The sequence below is a fragment of the Malus domestica genome, chromosome 13 (assembly GCF_042453785.1).
Source record: "Malus domestica chromosome 13, GDT2T_hap1".
In the NCBI taxonomy this organism is placed as follows: Eukaryota; Viridiplantae; Streptophyta; class Magnoliopsida; order Rosales; family Rosaceae; genus Malus; species Malus domestica.
The window spans coordinates 13,711,843-13,730,632 of record NC_091673.1 but is presented as its reverse complement, the minus strand read 5'-3'; the positions used below and the strand labels follow the sequence as shown (position 1 = coordinate 13,730,632).

Below are 18,790 nucleotides of genomic sequence, written 5' to 3'. Positions count from 1 at the left end.
TCTCTGCCAAAGCAGAGCATGCCATTCGATGCATCCCTACTAAAGCAAGGCACACCATTCAATAGGCTTTGACCGAAATGGGTTCAGCCATTCGGTAAACTCCAGCCGAACTGGGTCTATACCGTTCAGTAGACTCGAGCCGAAGCTGGGTTTATATCTTTCTCTCGTGTTTATGGTAGTAATCAGATCCGAGAATTTGGTAAACTTCCGTTCTTTACACAGCTGCCTCAGGAGCGAATGACAAGAAAAAATATTCTCTAGTCGAAATTCTATCGGATTTATAAATTTTAGAATCGTACTCATTTATGGATGGAATCATGGTGTGCTTCAGGCAATATCTTTCATGATTAGACGGTCCGTAGTAGTAAGCCAAAAAGCCATGGAATCCTCGTTCGGGAGGTATTTTCATTTGTAATGCTTCGGGCATAAGTCTTCGAATGAAGATCATGGTGAAGGCTTATTCAATGGTTTCTCAGCTTCTTAATAGTTAAGTGAAGATTCACGTCTTGTACCACACATAAAGTGGTTTCTCTTAGAAACGTCCAAATCAATGAGATCGAACTTGTGATGGTTCGATAAACCATTGAATGAAGGGAACAAGATTGTGATTGGTGCTATGAGAATGAATCATTCATAAGCATCAAAGTTAGAACATTCGAGTTCTAAGACATGGTTTTCATGAAAAATGTTGAGTTTTCATGGGTGTATTTGTTTTATGAAAACTTTAGGTTTCAAATGCACTAAATTTGAAACTACATGTTCAATTTAGTTTATGAATGTTTAGTTCATAAAAGAGAGGTTCCTGAAAGAACAAAGAATGTAATATGCTAATTTAAGTGTAGTGGATTTGAGTTGCTTCAGGAACTCAAGTGTGAGAGTTTCGGGACTATGAAATGATGTCAATGGTTTAAAGAAGAGAAATAAATTATTGAATCTTTAATGTCCAAAAGTGATCTTTAGGTCAATAATTTTAGATTTCTTGTCAGATTAATGGAATGTTGGGCACTTTTAAATAATTCAATAGATCGGGACCATACGGAGTCAATCGTGGAAGCAAAATAATGGCATTTGGGTCTTATTAGCTTCAATTGGTAGCGAGCTAAGTGACAAGTGAATTATAGCTTAATTAGCATTAACCAATAATGTCCCAAAAATATTTGGGTATGGTTAAAAAGCGGGAGGTGCCAATACTTGGCGTCGGGTCAAAGAAAAAAAAAACATAAAACGACACAGCCCAACATAGTTGGGTTGGCTGCAAAGTCATGGGTCAAGTCCCTACAGTTATTGGGCCTCGAAAACATGGTTGCAAAGCAACCCAACCTGACTGTAGGTCAACTCCATTGATTAAAAAACAAACTCTCTTTAGTGCAACGTCAATAGCGTGCTGTAACGTATTGTAAGCATAATTTACTTGGACAATTATGGAGGTCATAGAGTGAGGGGTGCAACAATAGTAGAGAGAAAGAGAGAGAGGTGTGTAATTGTGAGGTGTGTTCTATTCCACCCCATTGTGCCTTTATTTATAGTAGTAGGGAAGGTTAATTCCTTACTCTAATAGGATTACAACTCTAAAAGGATAATATATAGTCTAAGAGATATGATAGAATCTCATAAGGATATCCTAGATATGTTAGAATTTACACAATCACATTCCTAATTTAATAGGACCGCAACATAATGTATATTTTTGGTAGTTCACAATAAGTTTTTCAAACAAATACAACATGTTTTTTAATTAGTCAAAATTTAAGGGTTTAGAATATAAAGAAGTCAAGAATTTATGAAAAGAAAGTCTGAAAGAACTTTGAACAAATTAATGATTTCAAAAAATTAATATGACAAATCGCTTAAACTTAAGTTCATATGACAAATTGAAAAATGGTGTATAAGTTCATTCGATATTGATGAAATTGAGGTTCCACCATAAAACCAATTGGCAATATGGGGAGTAGCCCAATACCATATAAGCACATAGCAAACCTTGTCCCTCACCGATGTGGGACAACTCTCAACACGCCCCCACACATGTTGCGGATTTTCAAGCCTACTCGTGGACAACAATTGGGTGACGTGGAGCACGTGTGGCCGTTTGGCTTCACACGAGGACAACCCGCTTTGATACCATGATGAAATTGAGGTTCCACCAGAAAACTAATTGGCAATATGAGGAATAGCCCAAAATCATATAAACACGTAACAAATCATATCCCACATCGGTGAGGGACAAAGTTTGCTATGTACTTATATGGTCTTGGGCTACTCCCCATATTGCCAATTGATTTTATGGTGGAACCTCAATTTCATCATGGTATCAGAGCAAGGTTGTCCACGTGTGAAGCTCAATGGCCACACGCGCTCCACGTCACCCAGTTGTTGTCCACGTGTAGGCTTGAAAATTCGCCACAAGTGTGAGGGCATGTTGAAAGTTGTCTCACATCGGTGAGGGACAGAGTTTGCTATGTGCTTATATGATCTTGGGCTACTCCCCATATTCCCAATTGGTTTTATGGTGGAACCTCAATTTCATCAGATATTACAAAATAAAAATCTCATTAAAAAAAGAGAGTTTCTCTCTGTACTCTAGCATTCCAGAATTTTACAAGGTGACTGTTCATGATTCCTTAACCTATCACTTCCGCTGTATCAAGAATTCAGTGCACTAATACCTCACTTGATCACAAGGAAGCTGTAACATCAAATAAAGTTGATCGATTACCGTCGACTGTTGTTGTAACTTGTAAATGTAACAATGGAAGGTATAGATGCACGTTTGACTCACAACGCGATACAAGTTTTAGGTGTTGGTGTGAATGTGCAAAATTTCTTATGGTACCGCAGTTGGGAAATGGTTCGGGGCATCACTTTGCTAATTAATTACAGATGCATGTCCACTTCGATTGATCGATCCCAAATCGGCTGATGAGGGAAAGGAAATAAAGCCTATATAATTTCGATGCTCAAGGTGTGGGCTGTGTGTTCAGTATTGGTTTTATAACTTTTATTTCATCATTCTCCCCTTTTGTTGTCTCTTCTAATTAGGATTGGTTTTCTTTCTCCGTTTCTACTTAGTTTTCTATTGTAGTCTATTTTAACCAACTTAATGGAGTTGGTATAGTGGAAAACGAGTAACGATTTGGAACTCCAATCCAAGTTTCAATCCTTACGAATGCATTTTTTCAGGATTACGAACTCTGTTTTGATGTATCATTTGCCTCGGGGACAAAATATATTACCTTCTGATGTGGTATTAGAACTGTATAGAAAGGACATTGGTGTATTATCTATGGGTAATGGAATACCTCCTATATTTTTTTTCTTTTTTATATTATTTTAAAAACCATATATAAATCATATATATTGCTTTCATATGAAGAATAAGACATGACTGAGAATTTGTATAATTTGTTAACTTGGTATCAAAGCAATTACGCACCTGTGATGTATATGTTTAGCATTTGAATTGTCAACACTAATTAATTTTTGTAGACAATTGTTTAGATGTTATAAGAAAGTAAACTCAATAATTTGAATCGACAAATCACTGCCTCCTAAAATAGAATAACGTTTCTAATAAGAAGAATAAACTCTAAATTTTGAGTTGACAGATCGTCGCTTCCTAGTATTAAAAAAATGGTTAATCTTAGTTTACTATCATAAAGTTTCTTAGTTTTCAACATTTGGTACATGAAGTTTTTTTTCATCTCAGAGTGGTACGTAAAGTTATAATTTTGGGATACTTTCATACATCCGTTAAGGTTGCTGTTAAATTTGCCATTAACTGACGACGTGGCATCCACTTGGACAATGACTGGGCGGCACGTGGATATTAAAAAGTAAAAAAATAAATTAATAAAATAATAAAAACTAAAAATAAAATTAAAAAAATAAAATAAAATTTGGGCGCCTTCTCCCTCACCCCTTCCAACCCCCCTCCCTTCTCTCTTCTGCACCTATCCTTCCCCCTCCATCTTTGACTCCACCCACTCCATTTATCTCTCTCTCTCCCTCCCACATCTCTCTCCGTCAATGGCCTCCAAGTCCACTTTACTAATCACCACCTCATTCTTCTTCTTCTTCTTCTTCTTCTCTCCCACAACCACCACCATTTGATTAAGCTCGGCCCAAGTCCCCATACCCTTTCTCCCTTCTCTCATTTGCACCCACCCTCCCCCTTCATCTTTGACTCCACCCACCCAACCCCACTATCCTTTTCGACGGCCCCATGAGCTTGAACCTCTGAACCCTATTTACCATATTTGATGACGGTGGAGATACTGATATTTTGATTCCATGAATTTGGGTCGTCTTGAGTCAAAAACTCAAACAAATTGAGGCCATGCTCAGAGCAGGAATTCTAATCGAGGTCGTAAAGGTAGCGGAGGGAATCGATGCTGGTGTAGTAGAGGAGGTAGACGACGTTAGCGAGAGTCGTCGAATAGAGGGTAGCCGAAGCAGTTGGAGAAAAGATTAAAGTTGAAGGCTGACAGGAATTGTCGGATGTGGATCCAATGATTAGTGCATTTGAAATCCGACGATGGTTGAGATTGTTTTTGGGGACTTGGGCCGAGCTTAATTGGATGGTGGTGGTTGTGGAAGAGAAAAAAAAAAGAGGAGGAATTAGGTGGTGATTAGTAAAGTAGACTTGGAGGAGGCCATTGACGGAGAGAGATGTGGAAGGGAGAGAAAGAGAGAAATGGAGTGGGTGGAGTCGAAGCGGGAAGGGGGAAGGGTGGGTGTAGAGGAGAGAAGGGAAGTTTTTTTATTTTTATTTTATTTTAAATTTTTTTAGTTTTTATTTTTTAATATTCATGTGACGCCCAATCATTGTCTACGTGGATGCCACGTCATCAGTTAACGGCAAATTTAACAGCAATCATAACGGATATATAAAAGTGTCCCAAAATTAGAACTTTATATACCACTCTGAGATGGAAAAAAATTCATGTATCAGATGATGAAAATAAAAAAACTTTAAAGTAATAAATTGAGTTAATCCTAGAAAATATTGAGCCCGTAAACCCAAAAGGGCACCCAAACAAAAAAAAAAAGAAGTTTTTTGAGCAGATGATCCGGGAACCCGTTCCATGAGGAACAGAACCAACGACCCAATTACACAGGAGCGGGAAATCACACTTTCCAATTGGCGGGAAATTCTGATGTTTCCCACCGAACGCTTTTCTAAACCGCACATCTCAGTTTCCAAATCGGACGGCTGTAAACGCATCTATTTAATAACCTCCTCCGCCCCGAAGCACCCCCACTCTCGCTAAATTTTCAAAGTTTTCAAGTTTTCATTATTTTCGCCCAGGGGCTTCAAAAATCCAAAATTTAAAGCCACCCCCCTCTCTCTCTCTTCTCTTTTTATCTCTCACTCTTCTCCTCTTTCATTACGAAACCCTCGATCTGAGAAATTAACAACCGCCATGGCGAGAGCTTCGAAGCCTCAGGTTTCGTCCGACGAAGCCCTATCCAACGGCTCCAATTCGTCCGACGAAGAGCCGATCAACGACCAGGAGGAGGACGAGGTCGATGAGGAGGAGCTCGAAGCCGTGGCTCGCCCCGCTGACTCCGACGACGACGAGGTCGCCGCCGACGAGAACTCCCCTGGCTCCGACGATGACGTGCCGGTCGATGAGAACGATGATGGTTTGGATGGAGAAGAGGTATAACATTTATGATTTTGCCATCGCGGTAGTGTCTACGGTTTTGCTTTGTTCGTTCTTTTCACCGGATCTGAGCTGTGAGGTGTTACTGCGCTTGGGTTGTTGCAAATTGAAATTTGGGAATTTGTTGAGCTAGGGTTTTGGCGGTCTAGGGATCGGTTACTCCTACTCTTTTTTGGGATAGAAGAATCATAACTTCTCAAAATTATTTATTTTTTGGTGGATAATAGTTGTCAATTGCATATTGTACTTGGGTTTGAGCCTTTAAGATTTGCTGGTTTAAGTGCCAAAGCATTTCGGCACACCTTTTCTGACCAAAGGTTCTGTTTTTCATGCAGGATGATGAAGCTAATTTAAGTAATGCTGAAATTGGAAAACGTGAGAAGGCGAGGCTCAGAGACATGCAAAATATGAAGAGACAAAAGGTTCAGGAAATATTGGATGCACAAAATGCAGCCATTGAGGCTGACATGGTGAGTGCATTGGAAAGGTTAATACAGTGCTGCGTTTGTACTTGTTATTGGATATATAGTCCTTTTTATAAGGTAGCTGATTTTTTTTGGTGTTGGTTTAATTGCAGAACAATAAGGGGAAGGGACGGTTGAAGTATCTTCTGCAGCAAACAGAGTTATTTGCCCATTTTGCTAAAGGTGACCCATCTGCATCTCAGAAGAAAGTGAAGGGAAAGTAAGTTCAATAATCATTGAAGAGTCTTGCGTATTCAATCTAAACTATCATGTCATTGATTATTGTCTTCGGAAATTTATTTGCCTTGAAGAGATAAATAGGAATTGAATTTTTGAGCTAGAATTTCTTTTGTTTAAAAAAGTAGGATGAATGCCTATGATTGGTTATGATATTTGCAATAGTGAAGTAAGATTTTTAAAGTTCTTACTGGTGCTTACATGTTTAATCACAAATTTAGAGGTCGCCATGCTTCCAAAATAACTGAAGAGGAAGAGGATGAAGAATGCCTTAAGGAGGAAGAAGATGGTTTGGCTGGGGCTGGAACCACACGGCTTTTGACACAACCTTCTTGTGAGAGATTTTTCTTCAATCTAGTTGATTTTCTCTAACTTTTAGAAGGCTGTATTCAAATGATGTACTTCACAGTTTAAAGTTTAAGACTTGCCTTTCCTTTTTCCCTTTGTGCAGGTATTCAGGGGAAGATGAGGGATTACCAACTGGCTGGATTGAACTGGCTCATACGACTCTATGAAAATGGTATAAATGGAATCCTTGCAGATGAAATGGTAAGCATCGATTTGCGGCTAATAGGGTTAAATCTTTCCTTTCTTCCATATATTGAATTGTGTATTTACTTTGTGTGAGCTGTCTTAATGATGAATATGTTTTGTTCTCTTCCATCAGGGGCTTGGTAAAACATTGCAAACCATCTCCTTATTGGGATACCTGCATGAGTTTAGAGGAATAACTGGCCCTCATATGGTAGTTGCTCCAAAGTCTACTCTTGGAAACTGGATGAATGAGATTCGGCGTTTCTGCCCCATCTTGCGTGCTGTGAAGTTTCTTGGTAATCCTGATGAAAGAGTAAGTCATTCTGGTGTGATTTGTATGGGTGAGTTATTTATGTTTTGGATACTCTGTTCAAGATTTCATTACTTTCTATATCTTGCAGAAGCATATACGTGAGGACCTGCTGGTTGCCGGGAATTTTGATGTATGTGTTACAAGTTTTGAAATGGCCATCAAAGAGAAGACCTGCTTACGCCGTTTTAGCTGGCGTTATATAATAATTGATGAAGCTCATCGTATCAAGAATGAGAATTCACTGCTTTCAAAAACAATGAGGCTGTATAATACTAACTTCCGCCTCCTAATTACGGGTACACCACTTCAGGTATGAATTCTGATCTTTCTTTGATTTTTGGGACATGCTACATGCTGGATTAATTTTGTTTGATGATGTTTTATTTATGCTTATCTAGCATGACACTTGAAAGTTTACAATCTTTTCTGCCTGGATGTAATTTTTGGAGGGTAACCTATGTTAAATTTAATTTTAAAGTAGCAAGAATATTCCTTTTAAGCATGCTTGATTTTTTTTTTCCGCGGTTTACTTGCAGAATAATCTTCACGAACTATGGTCTCTGCTTAACTTTCTCCTGCCAGAGATATTTAGTTCTGCTGAAACTTTTGATGAATGGTTTCAAATATCTGGTGAGAACGACCAGCAAGAGGTTGTTCAACAGCTTCACAAGGTAGGCTTAACGGCATCTCAACTGTTGAGTACAGTATTTGGTCCTCCCTGCTTTATGATTGCAATATCTCACTTTGATTTATTCTTCTTTAAGGTCCTCCGGCCATTTCTTCTTAGAAGGTTGAAGTCAGATGTTGAGAAAGGTTTGCCTCCGAAAAAAGAAACAATACTCAAAGTAGGCATGTCACAAATGCAGAAACAGTACTACAGGGCTTTATTACAAAAAGATCTTGAAGTTGTTAATGCTGGTGGAGAACGTAAGCGCCTTCTGAACATAGCAATGCAGCTTCGTAAGTGCTGTAATCATCCTTATCTTTTTCAAGGTGCTGAGCCCGGGCCTCCTTATACGACTGGAGACCATCTCATCACAAATGCTGGTAAGCTTGACATTTTAAAATTCACTGACTTCGTTGATGCATATTGTTTGTTTGATCATCGAACTCATCCTTGTTAAATTTTCAATTGTAGGTAAAATGGTTCTTTTGGATAAGTTGCTTCCAAAGTTAAAGGAGCGTGATTCTAGGGTCCTAATATTTTCACAGGTTAGTTCTGTTCTGTGAAATCATTATACTTTCATTTGAGTGTAAGCAAATACGTTGCAAGTTGCAATGCATGCCCAGAGATGTATCTCAATTGTGTTATATGGTCCTTGGTTTAAATGTCAGATGACTAGGCTGCTAGATATCCTGGAAGATTATTTAATGTTACGGGGGTACCTGTATTGTCGGATTGATGGCAATACTGGTGGAGAAGATCGTGATGCTTCTATTGATGCCTTCAACAAGCCTGGAAGTGAGAAATTTGTATTTTTGCTATCAACCAGAGCTGGAGGACTTGGTATTAATCTTGCCACTGCAGATGTTGTCATCCTTTATGACAGTGATTGGTGAGCATCTTTATCATTTTCTTTATACTGATAGTCATTGTTGTTCTGTCTGCATGTCTATGCCTCAGCTGTTTGATATGCTTTAATATGTGATGTGTTGTAGGAACCCTCAAGTTGATTTGCAAGCACAAGATCGTGCTCACAGGATTGGTCAAAAGAAAGAAGTTCAAGTGTTCCGGTTCTGCACCGAGGTATGAATGTGTTCTGATCTGAAACATTTCAAACCAAGTAATTTTGGTATATGGGTAGTTCCTCACTGTGAATCGTTTACATTTGAAACAGTATACTATTGAAGAAAAAGTTATTGAGAGGGCTTATAAAAAGCTTGCTCTTGATGCTTTGGTGATTCAACAAGGGCGCTTAGCAGAGCAAAAAAGTAAGCAACACAATTTTTTCTAAGATCTTTAAAATAAGCGTATACACAAATTTATTCCCTTTAATTTTGTTATTGTATGCAGCTGTTAATAAAGATGAGTTACTTCAAATGGTGAGGTTTGGTGCTGAAATGGTCTTCAGTTCCAAGGATAGCACCATTACAGATGAGGACATAGATAGGATTATTGCTAAAGGAGAAGAGACAACTGCTGAGCTTGATGCAAAGATGAAGAAATTTACTGAAGATGCTATCAAATTTAAGATGGATGATAGTATGTTTGTCAACTTATTGTTATTGTCCTTTATCCATTTGATTATATTTTTGTTATTGCAATCGATGTTAAAATGGAAATTGCAATTTTCTAATGTTGGTGCTGTTTCTGCAGCTGCTGAATTGTATGACTTTGATGATGAAAAGGTTGGCATTATTCTTTTAATTTTCTTTTTCTATCAAGTTTTTATTGATATGGTATATTTCATTTGGCTTACCTTCATCTTTGTGATTTATAACTCATTTTATGTGTATCTTTTTACCTGATGAAGGATGACAAGCTTGATTTCAAGAAAATTGTTAGCGATAACTGGATTGAACCACCAAAAAGAGAGCGGAAGCGCAAGTATGGAATTTACCTGTCTGCCTCTTTACTTTGCATTTACTTGCTCCTAGTTTCTAAATCTGAATTTTTGTGCTTTCGTTATTAGTTACTCAGAGTCCGAATACTTTAAGCAAACAATGCGCCAAGGTGCTCCAGCAAAACCGAAAGAGCCTCGAATTCCACGCATGCCTCAATTGTAAGTGCCTCCTTATCCTAGCTGTTGACTGATTCTCATCTGTGTTGTGTTCTTTGACCTTTTAAAATGCTCAATAATATTTATGGTCTATTCTGCCTTTTTGTCTCCAGACATGATTTCCAATTTTTCAACACACAGAGGTTGAATGAGCTGTATGAGAAGGAAGTACGGTTCCTCATGGTATGTATAAGTGAACTCTTATTTTTTATGGCTTGAGATGTATGCCTTTGCACCCTATTTATCTATCTTAATTCTATTGAAAAATTCACAGCAAACTCATCAGAAGAATCAGTTGAAAGATACAATAGAGGTGGAGGAACCAGAAGGTATTTATTGTTTTTCATAAGAATCGAGTCCATGTGCTTTTGTGTTTTCTGCTATTCCATCTGCTAACTGCATGTACAAATGTTTAGAAGTTGGAGATCCTTTGACTGCTGAGGAGGTGGAAGAAAAGGAAAGCCTGTTAGAAGAGGCAAGTATAATGTATGCTGCAAATGAGGTTCTCGTATAGGTTTTATTTATTGAGCTTTTTAATTGGTCAATTTCAGGGTTTCTCTACTTGGAGTAGAAGAGATTTTAATACCTTCATTAGGGGCTGTGAGAAGTATGGCCGTAATGACATAAAAAGCATTGCTGCTGAGATGGAAGGGAAAACAGAGGAGGAAGTTGAAAGATACGCAAAGGTTTTTAAAGAAAGATACAAGGAGTTAAATGGTAAGTGGTATCCAACAGTTGTGTGTTGTAGGGTTAGGTAGACAATGTCGTTGGTTAAGGTCTAAGGCTCTATTTGGAAATGTTGAAAGGCAGGATTTGGAATTGGTATCCTTAAAACACACTATCTACATGCAACATGAATTGGTTTTAAATCTAAATAATTTACCAAAAAACATGATTTTATTCCCGGTCGTCCAGGTATGAATTTCATATCATTTGACTGGCAAATCAGAAAAAAAACCATACTTTGTAATTGAGCTGACTTGGGACGCTTATGTTTATATACGTACATTATACATACAATGTCCTTTGGTTTTGTTTAGTGAGCTGTTATGATTTTGGAACCTTAGATTCCAAATTGTTGACTCTATTGGTGCTTTCAGATTATGACAGGATCATTAAGAACATTGAAAGAGGTGAGGCCAGAATTTCCCGCAAAGATGAGATCATGAAAGCCATTGGGAAGAAGTTGGATCGTTACAAGAATCCATGGCTGGAATTGAAAATCCAGTATGGTCAAAACAAGGGGAAGTTGTACAATGAAGAATGCGATCGTTTCATGGTACAGTTTGAGACTCTATAGCTTCTGTTCTATGCAAACTTCTGATTTTTGATGTTTCATCTCTAGTGGTTTTTCGTGTCTATTATACTACAGATATGCATGGTTCACAAACTTGGGTATGGGAATTGGGACGAATTGAAGGCAGAATTCCGCACATCACCCTTGTTTCGTTTTGATTGGTTTGTGAAGTCTCGCACAACTCAGGAACTTGCTAGGAGGTGTGATACATTAATTAGATTGGTGGAGAAAGAGAACCAAGAATACGATGAGAGGGAGAGACAGGCCCGCAAAGAGAAGAAGCTTGCTAAGGTTTGAAGGCACCAAATGCACACATTTGTTCTGTGCTTTATTTTTTGTTTTTCGTTCCTGGTCTAGTGCCAAGCTTGTTCTAAAGCAAATGTCCCAAATTAGCGAATGCGTTATCATGTATCGTGTTTTGTTTCAGAGCATGACACCATCAAAGCGGGCCTTGGGTAGACAGCCAACTGAGAGCCCAAATACTGGAAAGAAGAGGAAGCAATTAACCATGGATGATTATGTCAGCTCGGTATGTTTCTTTTGTCGAGTTGCAGAATTTGTTGATGTGTAATCTCCTTTTAAATGTTGGCTGATGGCTTAAATAATTGAAATTACTAATTTTTGCAGGGAAAAAGGAGGAAATGATCATACATTAAGATCCTGGATGTTCTTGGGTGCTGGGACATCCAGATAATTCGACATCGAAAAGCATGGAGCATTGAGTTTAGGCTGTTTTAGTTTCATTTTCACCCGATGTTTTTGGGATCACGGGCAGGCTTCAACATAACCTGTGTCTTGGTAGCGCCCGTGATATTGTTACGGAAGGGTTGGCTGAATTATAAAGATGTATAAACAAGTAGACTAGTTCTGATTTACACAATGTTTTGAACGCCATGGATGTCATTCAATGAGATGTATCTTTGGTTAATTCCTTTCCGTTTGCACTTGCAGTAAATATTTCTTTTCCAGAGGGCCGGAAATTTGATTTATTACTATTATCGTGTGATTGCTGTCTTGCACTCAAGTTTGAGTTTTTGCCGTAGTTTACAATATTATTATGCAACTTATCTTTACCCTAGTTTTTAATGGCGTAGGCTTTTAAGGGGACAAAACCTCAATTGTTTGATAATACTAGCAGACATGAGTTTAGTCAAGTTGGCTGCTGACCTTGAGGACCTCTCTCGTCGATGGTTTTCTAGCAAGGGTTTGGTGGTCTAATTAGAATGTTGTCAAGTAGTAACCATAGAGGTTGCGATAACTTCACCAAAAGCAGAGCATGAAAACCAATATTCTGCAGTAGCATTTTTGTAAATTGAACGATGAAGACGATGAAGAAACACGAAGGGAAGATAACTTCACAAAAGGAGGAATTTTACATGGGATCAGACGTTTCTGTATAGGCTGAAAACATGACTCAGAAATCCATTCATACATGAGATTGTATGAGAGTACAAACATGTAACAGCATCATCAAAACCAAACTCACTAATTCCCCAAAATCTACAGGCTACACATCATAAGGGGCAAAAATTACACATCATTCCGACAAATTTCCCTCCTGTCCTGTAATACGAGCATCGGAAAATTAATACAAAGACCAAAATGTTGCATACAACCATTCTGTTGTCGGGCGCTACCCGAAAATCATTAAACTACCCCCCTTCCTCCAATCCCTTTCTCTTACCGTGTTTCTTCCTTTATCGCAATACCCGAGCATTCAGTTTCCATACTCAACTACAAGAATGATATCACAAGCAAACAATAGCCAAAGCCGGAGGATGACACAGCACGTATTCCCTCAGTGAGCATGGACACCAATATGTAAAGGATGAATGTAGCTCTCGCAATTTCTCTTTCATCGCAATGTTCCCCCAGTAACTTTCAACACATTTTTCCTCGGAAGAAAATTTTACTTGCCTTGTTGCTGCATTCACTCATTTGTTCCGTCAAAGCTACCCATCGCATTTGCTCGCTTCTTTTCTCTCCAATTTTCGCCCCAAACCTTTGCCTCAGCAACTGCACGTTCTCTATCTAGATCACGGTTTCTTGGAGTTTCCCGTGCTCTCCCAGCACTTTGTGGGCTGTCTCTCTGAGACTCTTGTCGTTCCAACCCATCTAAACCCCATCTTCTCCCAGACCCAGTGCCAGTTTCAATCCTCCCTAATTCTACGCCGGTATTCAAGTCCCTATTGGGGTCTCTTCTTCTGAAATCAGGTGAGTTTTTATGCGTAGCCGGAGAACCATGTCGCCCACCACGTACATACTCATCTGGGCTATCTAGCCCATCTCCCATGTTCCTTCGTTCATCCCTGTGCCTAGGAGTAGATGAACCACCTCTGTTGCTAGGAGTAGTGGCTGCATTTGGATCATATGTTTGGGAGGCTAAGTACGTGAGAGCAGTCACAACATCCCCTATTAGAGGCCTTGTAGCCGCTTGTTCCTGCAAACACATGGCTGCAACAGCAAGAGCTTGGTAAAGCCCTCGCATTGGGTAACGGCCTTGCAATAGTGGATCGGCCATTTTCGGGAACTTCCTACGATCCTTGAAAAGTGGCCGTGCCTGTAAACCGAAGATCCACAAAATGAAAAGGCGAAAACAAAAGGAAAGCGCTTCAAGTGAATTCGTGGAGTCATACTAAAGAAATATTGCCAACTAAAATTCTAATAATGACAAATGCATACTTACCCATGCAACAAGATTATGCTCTCCAGGACCTCGGGTATTATCAATGGCTTTTCTCCCTGTAATAAGTTCAAGGAAGACGACTCCAAAACTGTAGACATCAGACTTCAGAGTGAGTTGGCCAGTCATAGCATATTCTGGAGCACAGTAGCCATATGTTCCCATCACACGGGTGGACACGTGCGTCTTGTCACCAACGGGACCTAGTTTTGCAAGCCCAAAATCAGATAACTTTGGGTGAAAGCCCTCGTCAAGAAGGATGTTTGACGACTTCAAGTCTCTGTATATGACGGGAGGGTTTGCTCTATCATGCAAGTATTCCAAACCCTTAGCTGCACCAGCTGCAATCTTCATTCTTGTATTCCAGTCCAGGGGCTCCTTGTCTGATGGAAGATCTGAACAAGTAAAAGAGAAGCAATCTGGATGATTTAAAGAAATTTTACGCACAGAAAACAAACTTCAGATTTGTAAGTAATAAAGAGATTTGAAGGGAGAAGAAATTGTTGAAGAAAAAAAGGGATAATGATACTGCAAAATTAGGGTTTAGGGTTTTGGTGATATGACTGAGCACAATATTTGCTTCTCGGTGCACTTAATTAAGTAGTACTTAGATCTCCAGATATTCAGGGTATGGCATCAAACACAAAAACTTCCCTCTATTTCTAGAACCCTAGCGGTTGTACAAGAGACAGGTAATGAATGGTTGACTTGTAGTAGAATCAAATAATAATGACCTGACACATGTGTCAATGAAGTGATTTGTACATGTGAAATGTAGGAATAGCGGCATATGTATGCACATTCTTCCATGCATCGTTGAATCATATACTCTCTTCGAATGTTAGATGTTAGAAAAGTACTCAGTTTGCAGAAAAGGCCAATAACCGTCAATTAACATATTCTTTCTTTAACATAGAAGTATTTAGTCGTTCACTTGTTTGTACCGTGAAAGGTTTCCTAGGGATCCTTGGTAAACTTGAACCCGGGTCTTCATAGTTGACCATCAGAAAAGCAGTTCATATCATTGGAGCTATTAACTTGACGAAAACCTTTTTGCTACATAGCTTCACTTAGGACCTTTTACACACTTTTTTTTTTTTTCTGTTCCAACAATTTTTTGAAGGTCCTTTTTTGATACCTTGACCTTGAATCCAATCAACAATGGGAAAACCATTTTGGAAAATTACCCTCAACTGTAACTTTGACAGGTATAACCCTCAACTTATCAGAAAAGCAAACAATCCTAATAATCCAAATTGTCTATTCCTTTATTTCCATGCATTTATCTTACTGACCTTATTTTGGTTTCATACATTCAGTAAATAAGACGCTTCTGGCATCAGCCACTAAATATACAGTAAAAATATCCCTTATGTCTTCTACGACAAAGTGGTGATCAGATTAAAGGTTTCCTCTATGTTGAATCCACATTCACTACCATGTCAGCCTTACGTATAGGATTCTGTACATATCCCATGTGCATCACAGTGCGCCTTTCTTAGCCTACTAGTATCCTAAATGTACACATTCCATGGACTGACAAATATGAAAAATATGAAATTTGGAACTTTCACTACTCAAAACAAGCCTAGAACTACAACAGAAACACAACGCCACGCCAACGCAATAAACCCAAAGAGCTATTCCAGAAGTCATAAGCCAATGAGGAGCTAGATGGCTAGATTACAGAACTTAGAATTATAAAGCATTACCATATCTTCTTCAATAAATTTTTTTATCAAAGCTTTTCTGATTTGAATCCCACAACTCACTATGGAAAGCATAATCAAATATGAAAGAAGTGCACAACACTATGACTTTGACCAAAAAAGGAACTCATGCAGTGTAACCAAGGGATTATGCTAGCAGTTGAGTGCAGACCCGAAGACAGAATGGTAAAATAAATAGCAGGAATGACTAATTAAGTAATTAATCATCACTCACCAGCATTCCCATCTACTTCAGTGACGGTAATCTATTATAGCTGAATCCCTGATTAACTCTTGTTTCATGTGAGAAATGTTGCCATAAAAGAATCCCTAAAATCCTAGTGCAAGATCATAAGATCACCTTAAGGAAACTAACATTCGAGGACTAACACAGGCAGAACAAGTTATCAAGAATAGGTAATTAATATAAGATGCATCGCCACTAAAAAATGAAGAGTCATTATCTTTTTCTATGGTAAAAAGAGAAAATCAATCTGACCGTGTAAATGATCCTCCAAGGATCCCAAAGGCATAAACTCATAAACAAGGAGGCGTTGATCCCCATCAGCGCAATAGCCTATCAAGTTGACAAGGTTTGGGTGATGCAGAAGGCTGAGCATAAGAACCTCCACCAAAAACTCTCGATTTCCTTGAAGGCCATTCCGGTCAAGTTGTTTCACGGCAACTACCTGGCAACAAATAATTCCATAGGGGACATCTATCATGGACTAGATATAAAATCAGCAATTGATGTTACAAATAAACTCTGCACATCATGGACTAGATATAAAATCAGCAATTGATGTTACAAATAAACTCTGCACATCATCTTTGGAAAATGGAAAATGTGCTAAAATGCTTAATAAGTTCCTAAATTATACAGATTGTATAAATGACTCAGAAAAACACTTAAAACATGCTTTGATGATGTTTCTTCATTTAATTCCAAACCAATCAACCTACCTGTCCTGTGCTCTCCAAGCGACCTTTGTAGACATGTCCAAAACCACCTTCACCCAACAAACATTCTGGCCTAAAATTCTTCGTTGCAGCTGCGAGCTCTCGGAAGGTAAATGTCTGTGCAGCAATGTGTGCTGTCGAGCCATCTTTTGGAATAGGTGGTTCCTTCTTGGGATCAGAACCATTCCGAGACTTTTTGTCTGCAAAAGGAGCAAAGAAGTTAGAAAGGCCTTTGGTTAACAATGAAACTACGATACACAGAGCCAAGATAACATCTTCCTGAAGTTATAGAAACTATTTAGTAGCCTAACGGTCATTCATAAATATGGGAAGAAAGAAAGAAAAACGAGGAAGGATAATGGTTGAACCGGCCTATATGTTACTTCAATGCAAATGCAGAAGCAAACACCTCAGAATCAAATTACTAACAATGACAATTACTCCATGCTGTTGCACACATAAAATGTCATAACAGTTATTCCATGAACATGTCAACTTAAAGCTTAAAACATGAAATCTAAATTTTTGTTACTTTAACTTATCAGAATCTCTCTCTCACTCACATTTGAAGGTTAAAGAATGAACACAAAACGCTATAAACCGAAAGAAAAATGCTCGAAACTTCAGGAACTAATCGTAGATCTCCATCAAGTTCAAATTCAAACAACACATACGAGAAAATCAACAAACAAGGAATTACTCCAACAGAGAAACCATAAAAACCCCAATTACCAAACCAACCAAAACCATCCAACAACAACCACAGATGCATCAGATCAACCCAATTACAAATTCTACCAGCAACCCATGATTACAAAACACCATAAAACCCAAAAAAAAAAAAATCACAAAATTCAGCACAACCACAATCCACCAATCAAAAACCAAAGAAACCCAGAAAAAATAAAAAATTGGAGAGAAAATTTCACCAGAGCTAACTCTTGTAACACGGTGAGACTGAGCAGCTGAGCCTTCTTTAACTGATGAGTCCTTCTTGGTCACTTCCTTGACACCACCACCACCACCACTGCCCTCTTTGTTTTTGGATGACCCAAAACAAGGAAAGCACCCACCCATATCAAAACTCCAAGCAAAAAATCAAAAGCCCCCCAACAAAAAGTTCAAAACTTTTTCAACAATCACTTATCAGTCATCACCTACCTTCTTCCCCACAGTCCACACACACAATCCCATCTCACAATTCCAATCAAAATTTCAAAATTCACCCACTTTCTACCTCTCTCTCTCCCTCTCCCTCTCTCTCTCTCTCTCTAGGATTCCAAGTGGCCATTTAAGGGGAAGATCGAGACCAACATATCTGAAGAAGCAGATCAACAAATCGAAGAAAAAAAGCTGGTGTGGTCCTGTGGTGTAAGAAGAGAAGGTAAAGAAAAAGAAGACCCCCACGAAAAATATAATACAAGTTAAAAATATATGTTAAATAAGCGGACCAACAATAATGAAATAATATATCTCAAAACAAACAATAATAAATAATAAGAGGGGTGATTAACTTTTTAATTAATTATGAAATTATGTAGTCATCTGGAGCTAAATACTCATACGTAATGTTAATCTCATGGAAGAATAAGAAGATGCCCTGATGCCACCAAGAAAAAAGAAATTAACCTTTTTGCTCTGCTTTTTTATTTTTTTATTTTTTATTTTTTTATTTACTTTGTGATTTTTTGGTATAGATAATTTTAATAAATACTAAGAACTCATGTAACATATTATTTTATTTAATGTATATAATAAAGCTTGATGAAAATTAATATGCCTCTCTCAAGGGTGCCTATAGAGCTGTTGCTCTGACTGAAATTCTGTTTAGAGAAAAAATTCACGATGCTTACAGTACTTTAATTGATTAGTTGAAAATTTTAAATAATATAATAAGCTTTTATCAAGAAAAAATATGTAGAAATTGGCTTAACAAATTTGAGTAAAAAAAAAAAAACCATGAAACTATAGAAGAAATTCTAATCATAACTTTTTTTTTGTCTCTCAAATATAAGTGGAGATTAATGCCCTTTAACTAAGGAAAATTTTGAGCTCTGCCCTGGCCTCCTTTGAGAGTGAACTTGATAAATTTAAATTCATATATGATAATTTTTTATGGTCAAATATGGAATTGTTATTGACACTTCAAAAATCTCATTTTACATTCTAAACTTTCTATATTTGGAAGAAAAAAAATACACTTATCA

At 38.1% G+C, this 18,790-nt stretch overlaps 2 protein-coding genes across 2 annotated transcripts; one reads left to right on the top strand and one right to left on the bottom strand.

Moving 5' to 3' along the window:
- Positions 1–5,258: 5,258 nt before the first annotated feature.
- LOC103452980 (ISWI chromatin-remodeling complex ATPase CHR11) lies at positions 5,259–12,159 on the top strand. The gene is made up of 25 exons (XM_008392502.4): positions 5,259–5,663; positions 6,002–6,136; positions 6,244–6,350; positions 6,589–6,701; positions 6,819–6,916; positions 7,035–7,214; positions 7,303–7,524; positions 7,751–7,885; positions 7,979–8,261; positions 8,353–8,426; positions 8,550–8,770; positions 8,874–8,961; positions 9,053–9,146; positions 9,229–9,417; positions 9,532–9,563; positions 9,689–9,762; positions 9,848–9,937; positions 10,048–10,117; positions 10,209–10,263; positions 10,351–10,409; positions 10,486–10,651; positions 11,035–11,213; positions 11,307–11,522; positions 11,659–11,760; positions 11,859–12,159. The coding sequence occupies exons 1-25, from the start codon at positions 5,424–5,426 to the stop codon at positions 11,874–11,876; spliced, it is 3,240 nt and encodes a 1,079-aa protein (XP_008390724.3). The 5' UTR covers positions 5,259–5,423; the 3' UTR covers positions 11,877–12,159.
- Positions 12,160–12,641: 482 nt separating this feature from the next.
- On the bottom strand, positions 12,642–18,042 carry LOC103452981 (serine/threonine-protein kinase PBL27-like). The gene is made up of 5 exons (XM_008392503.4): positions 17,513–18,042; positions 16,587–16,783; positions 16,123–16,312; positions 13,918–14,309; positions 12,642–13,791 (listed from the first exon to the last, which is right to left on the bottom strand). Exons 1-5 carry the CDS (start codon positions 17,658–17,660, stop codon positions 13,162–13,164), a joined length of 1,557 nt encoding a protein of 518 aa, XP_008390725.1. The 5' UTR covers positions 17,661–18,042; the 3' UTR covers positions 12,642–13,161.
- Positions 18,043–18,790: the final 748 nt, after the last annotated feature.

Coding starts and splice junctions, on each gene's coding strand:
- LOC103452980 (XM_008392502.4), top strand. CDS start 5,424: ATGGCGAGAGCTTCGAAGCCTCAGGTTTCGTCCGACGAAGCCCTATCC. Junction 8,962..9,052: donor TGTTCCGGTTCTGCACCGAG/GTATGAATGTGT, acceptor CATTTGAAACAG/TATACTATTGAAGAAAAAGT. Junction 10,264..10,350: donor AGAGGTGGAGGAACCAGAAG/GTATTTATTGTT, acceptor ACAAATGTTTAG/AAGTTGGAGATCCTTTGACT.
- LOC103452981 (XM_008392503.4), bottom strand. CDS start 17,660: ATGGGTGGGTGCTTTCCTTGTTTTGGGTCATCCAAAAACAAAGAGGGC. Junction 16,784..17,512: donor TGTTACAAGAGTTAGCTCTG/GTGAAATTTTCT, acceptor CTCCTTTTGCAG/ACAAAAAGTCTCGGAATGGT. Junction 13,792..13,917: donor AGCATAATCTTGTTGCATGG/GTAAGTATGCAT, acceptor TTCGGTTTACAG/GCACGGCCACTTTTCAAGGA.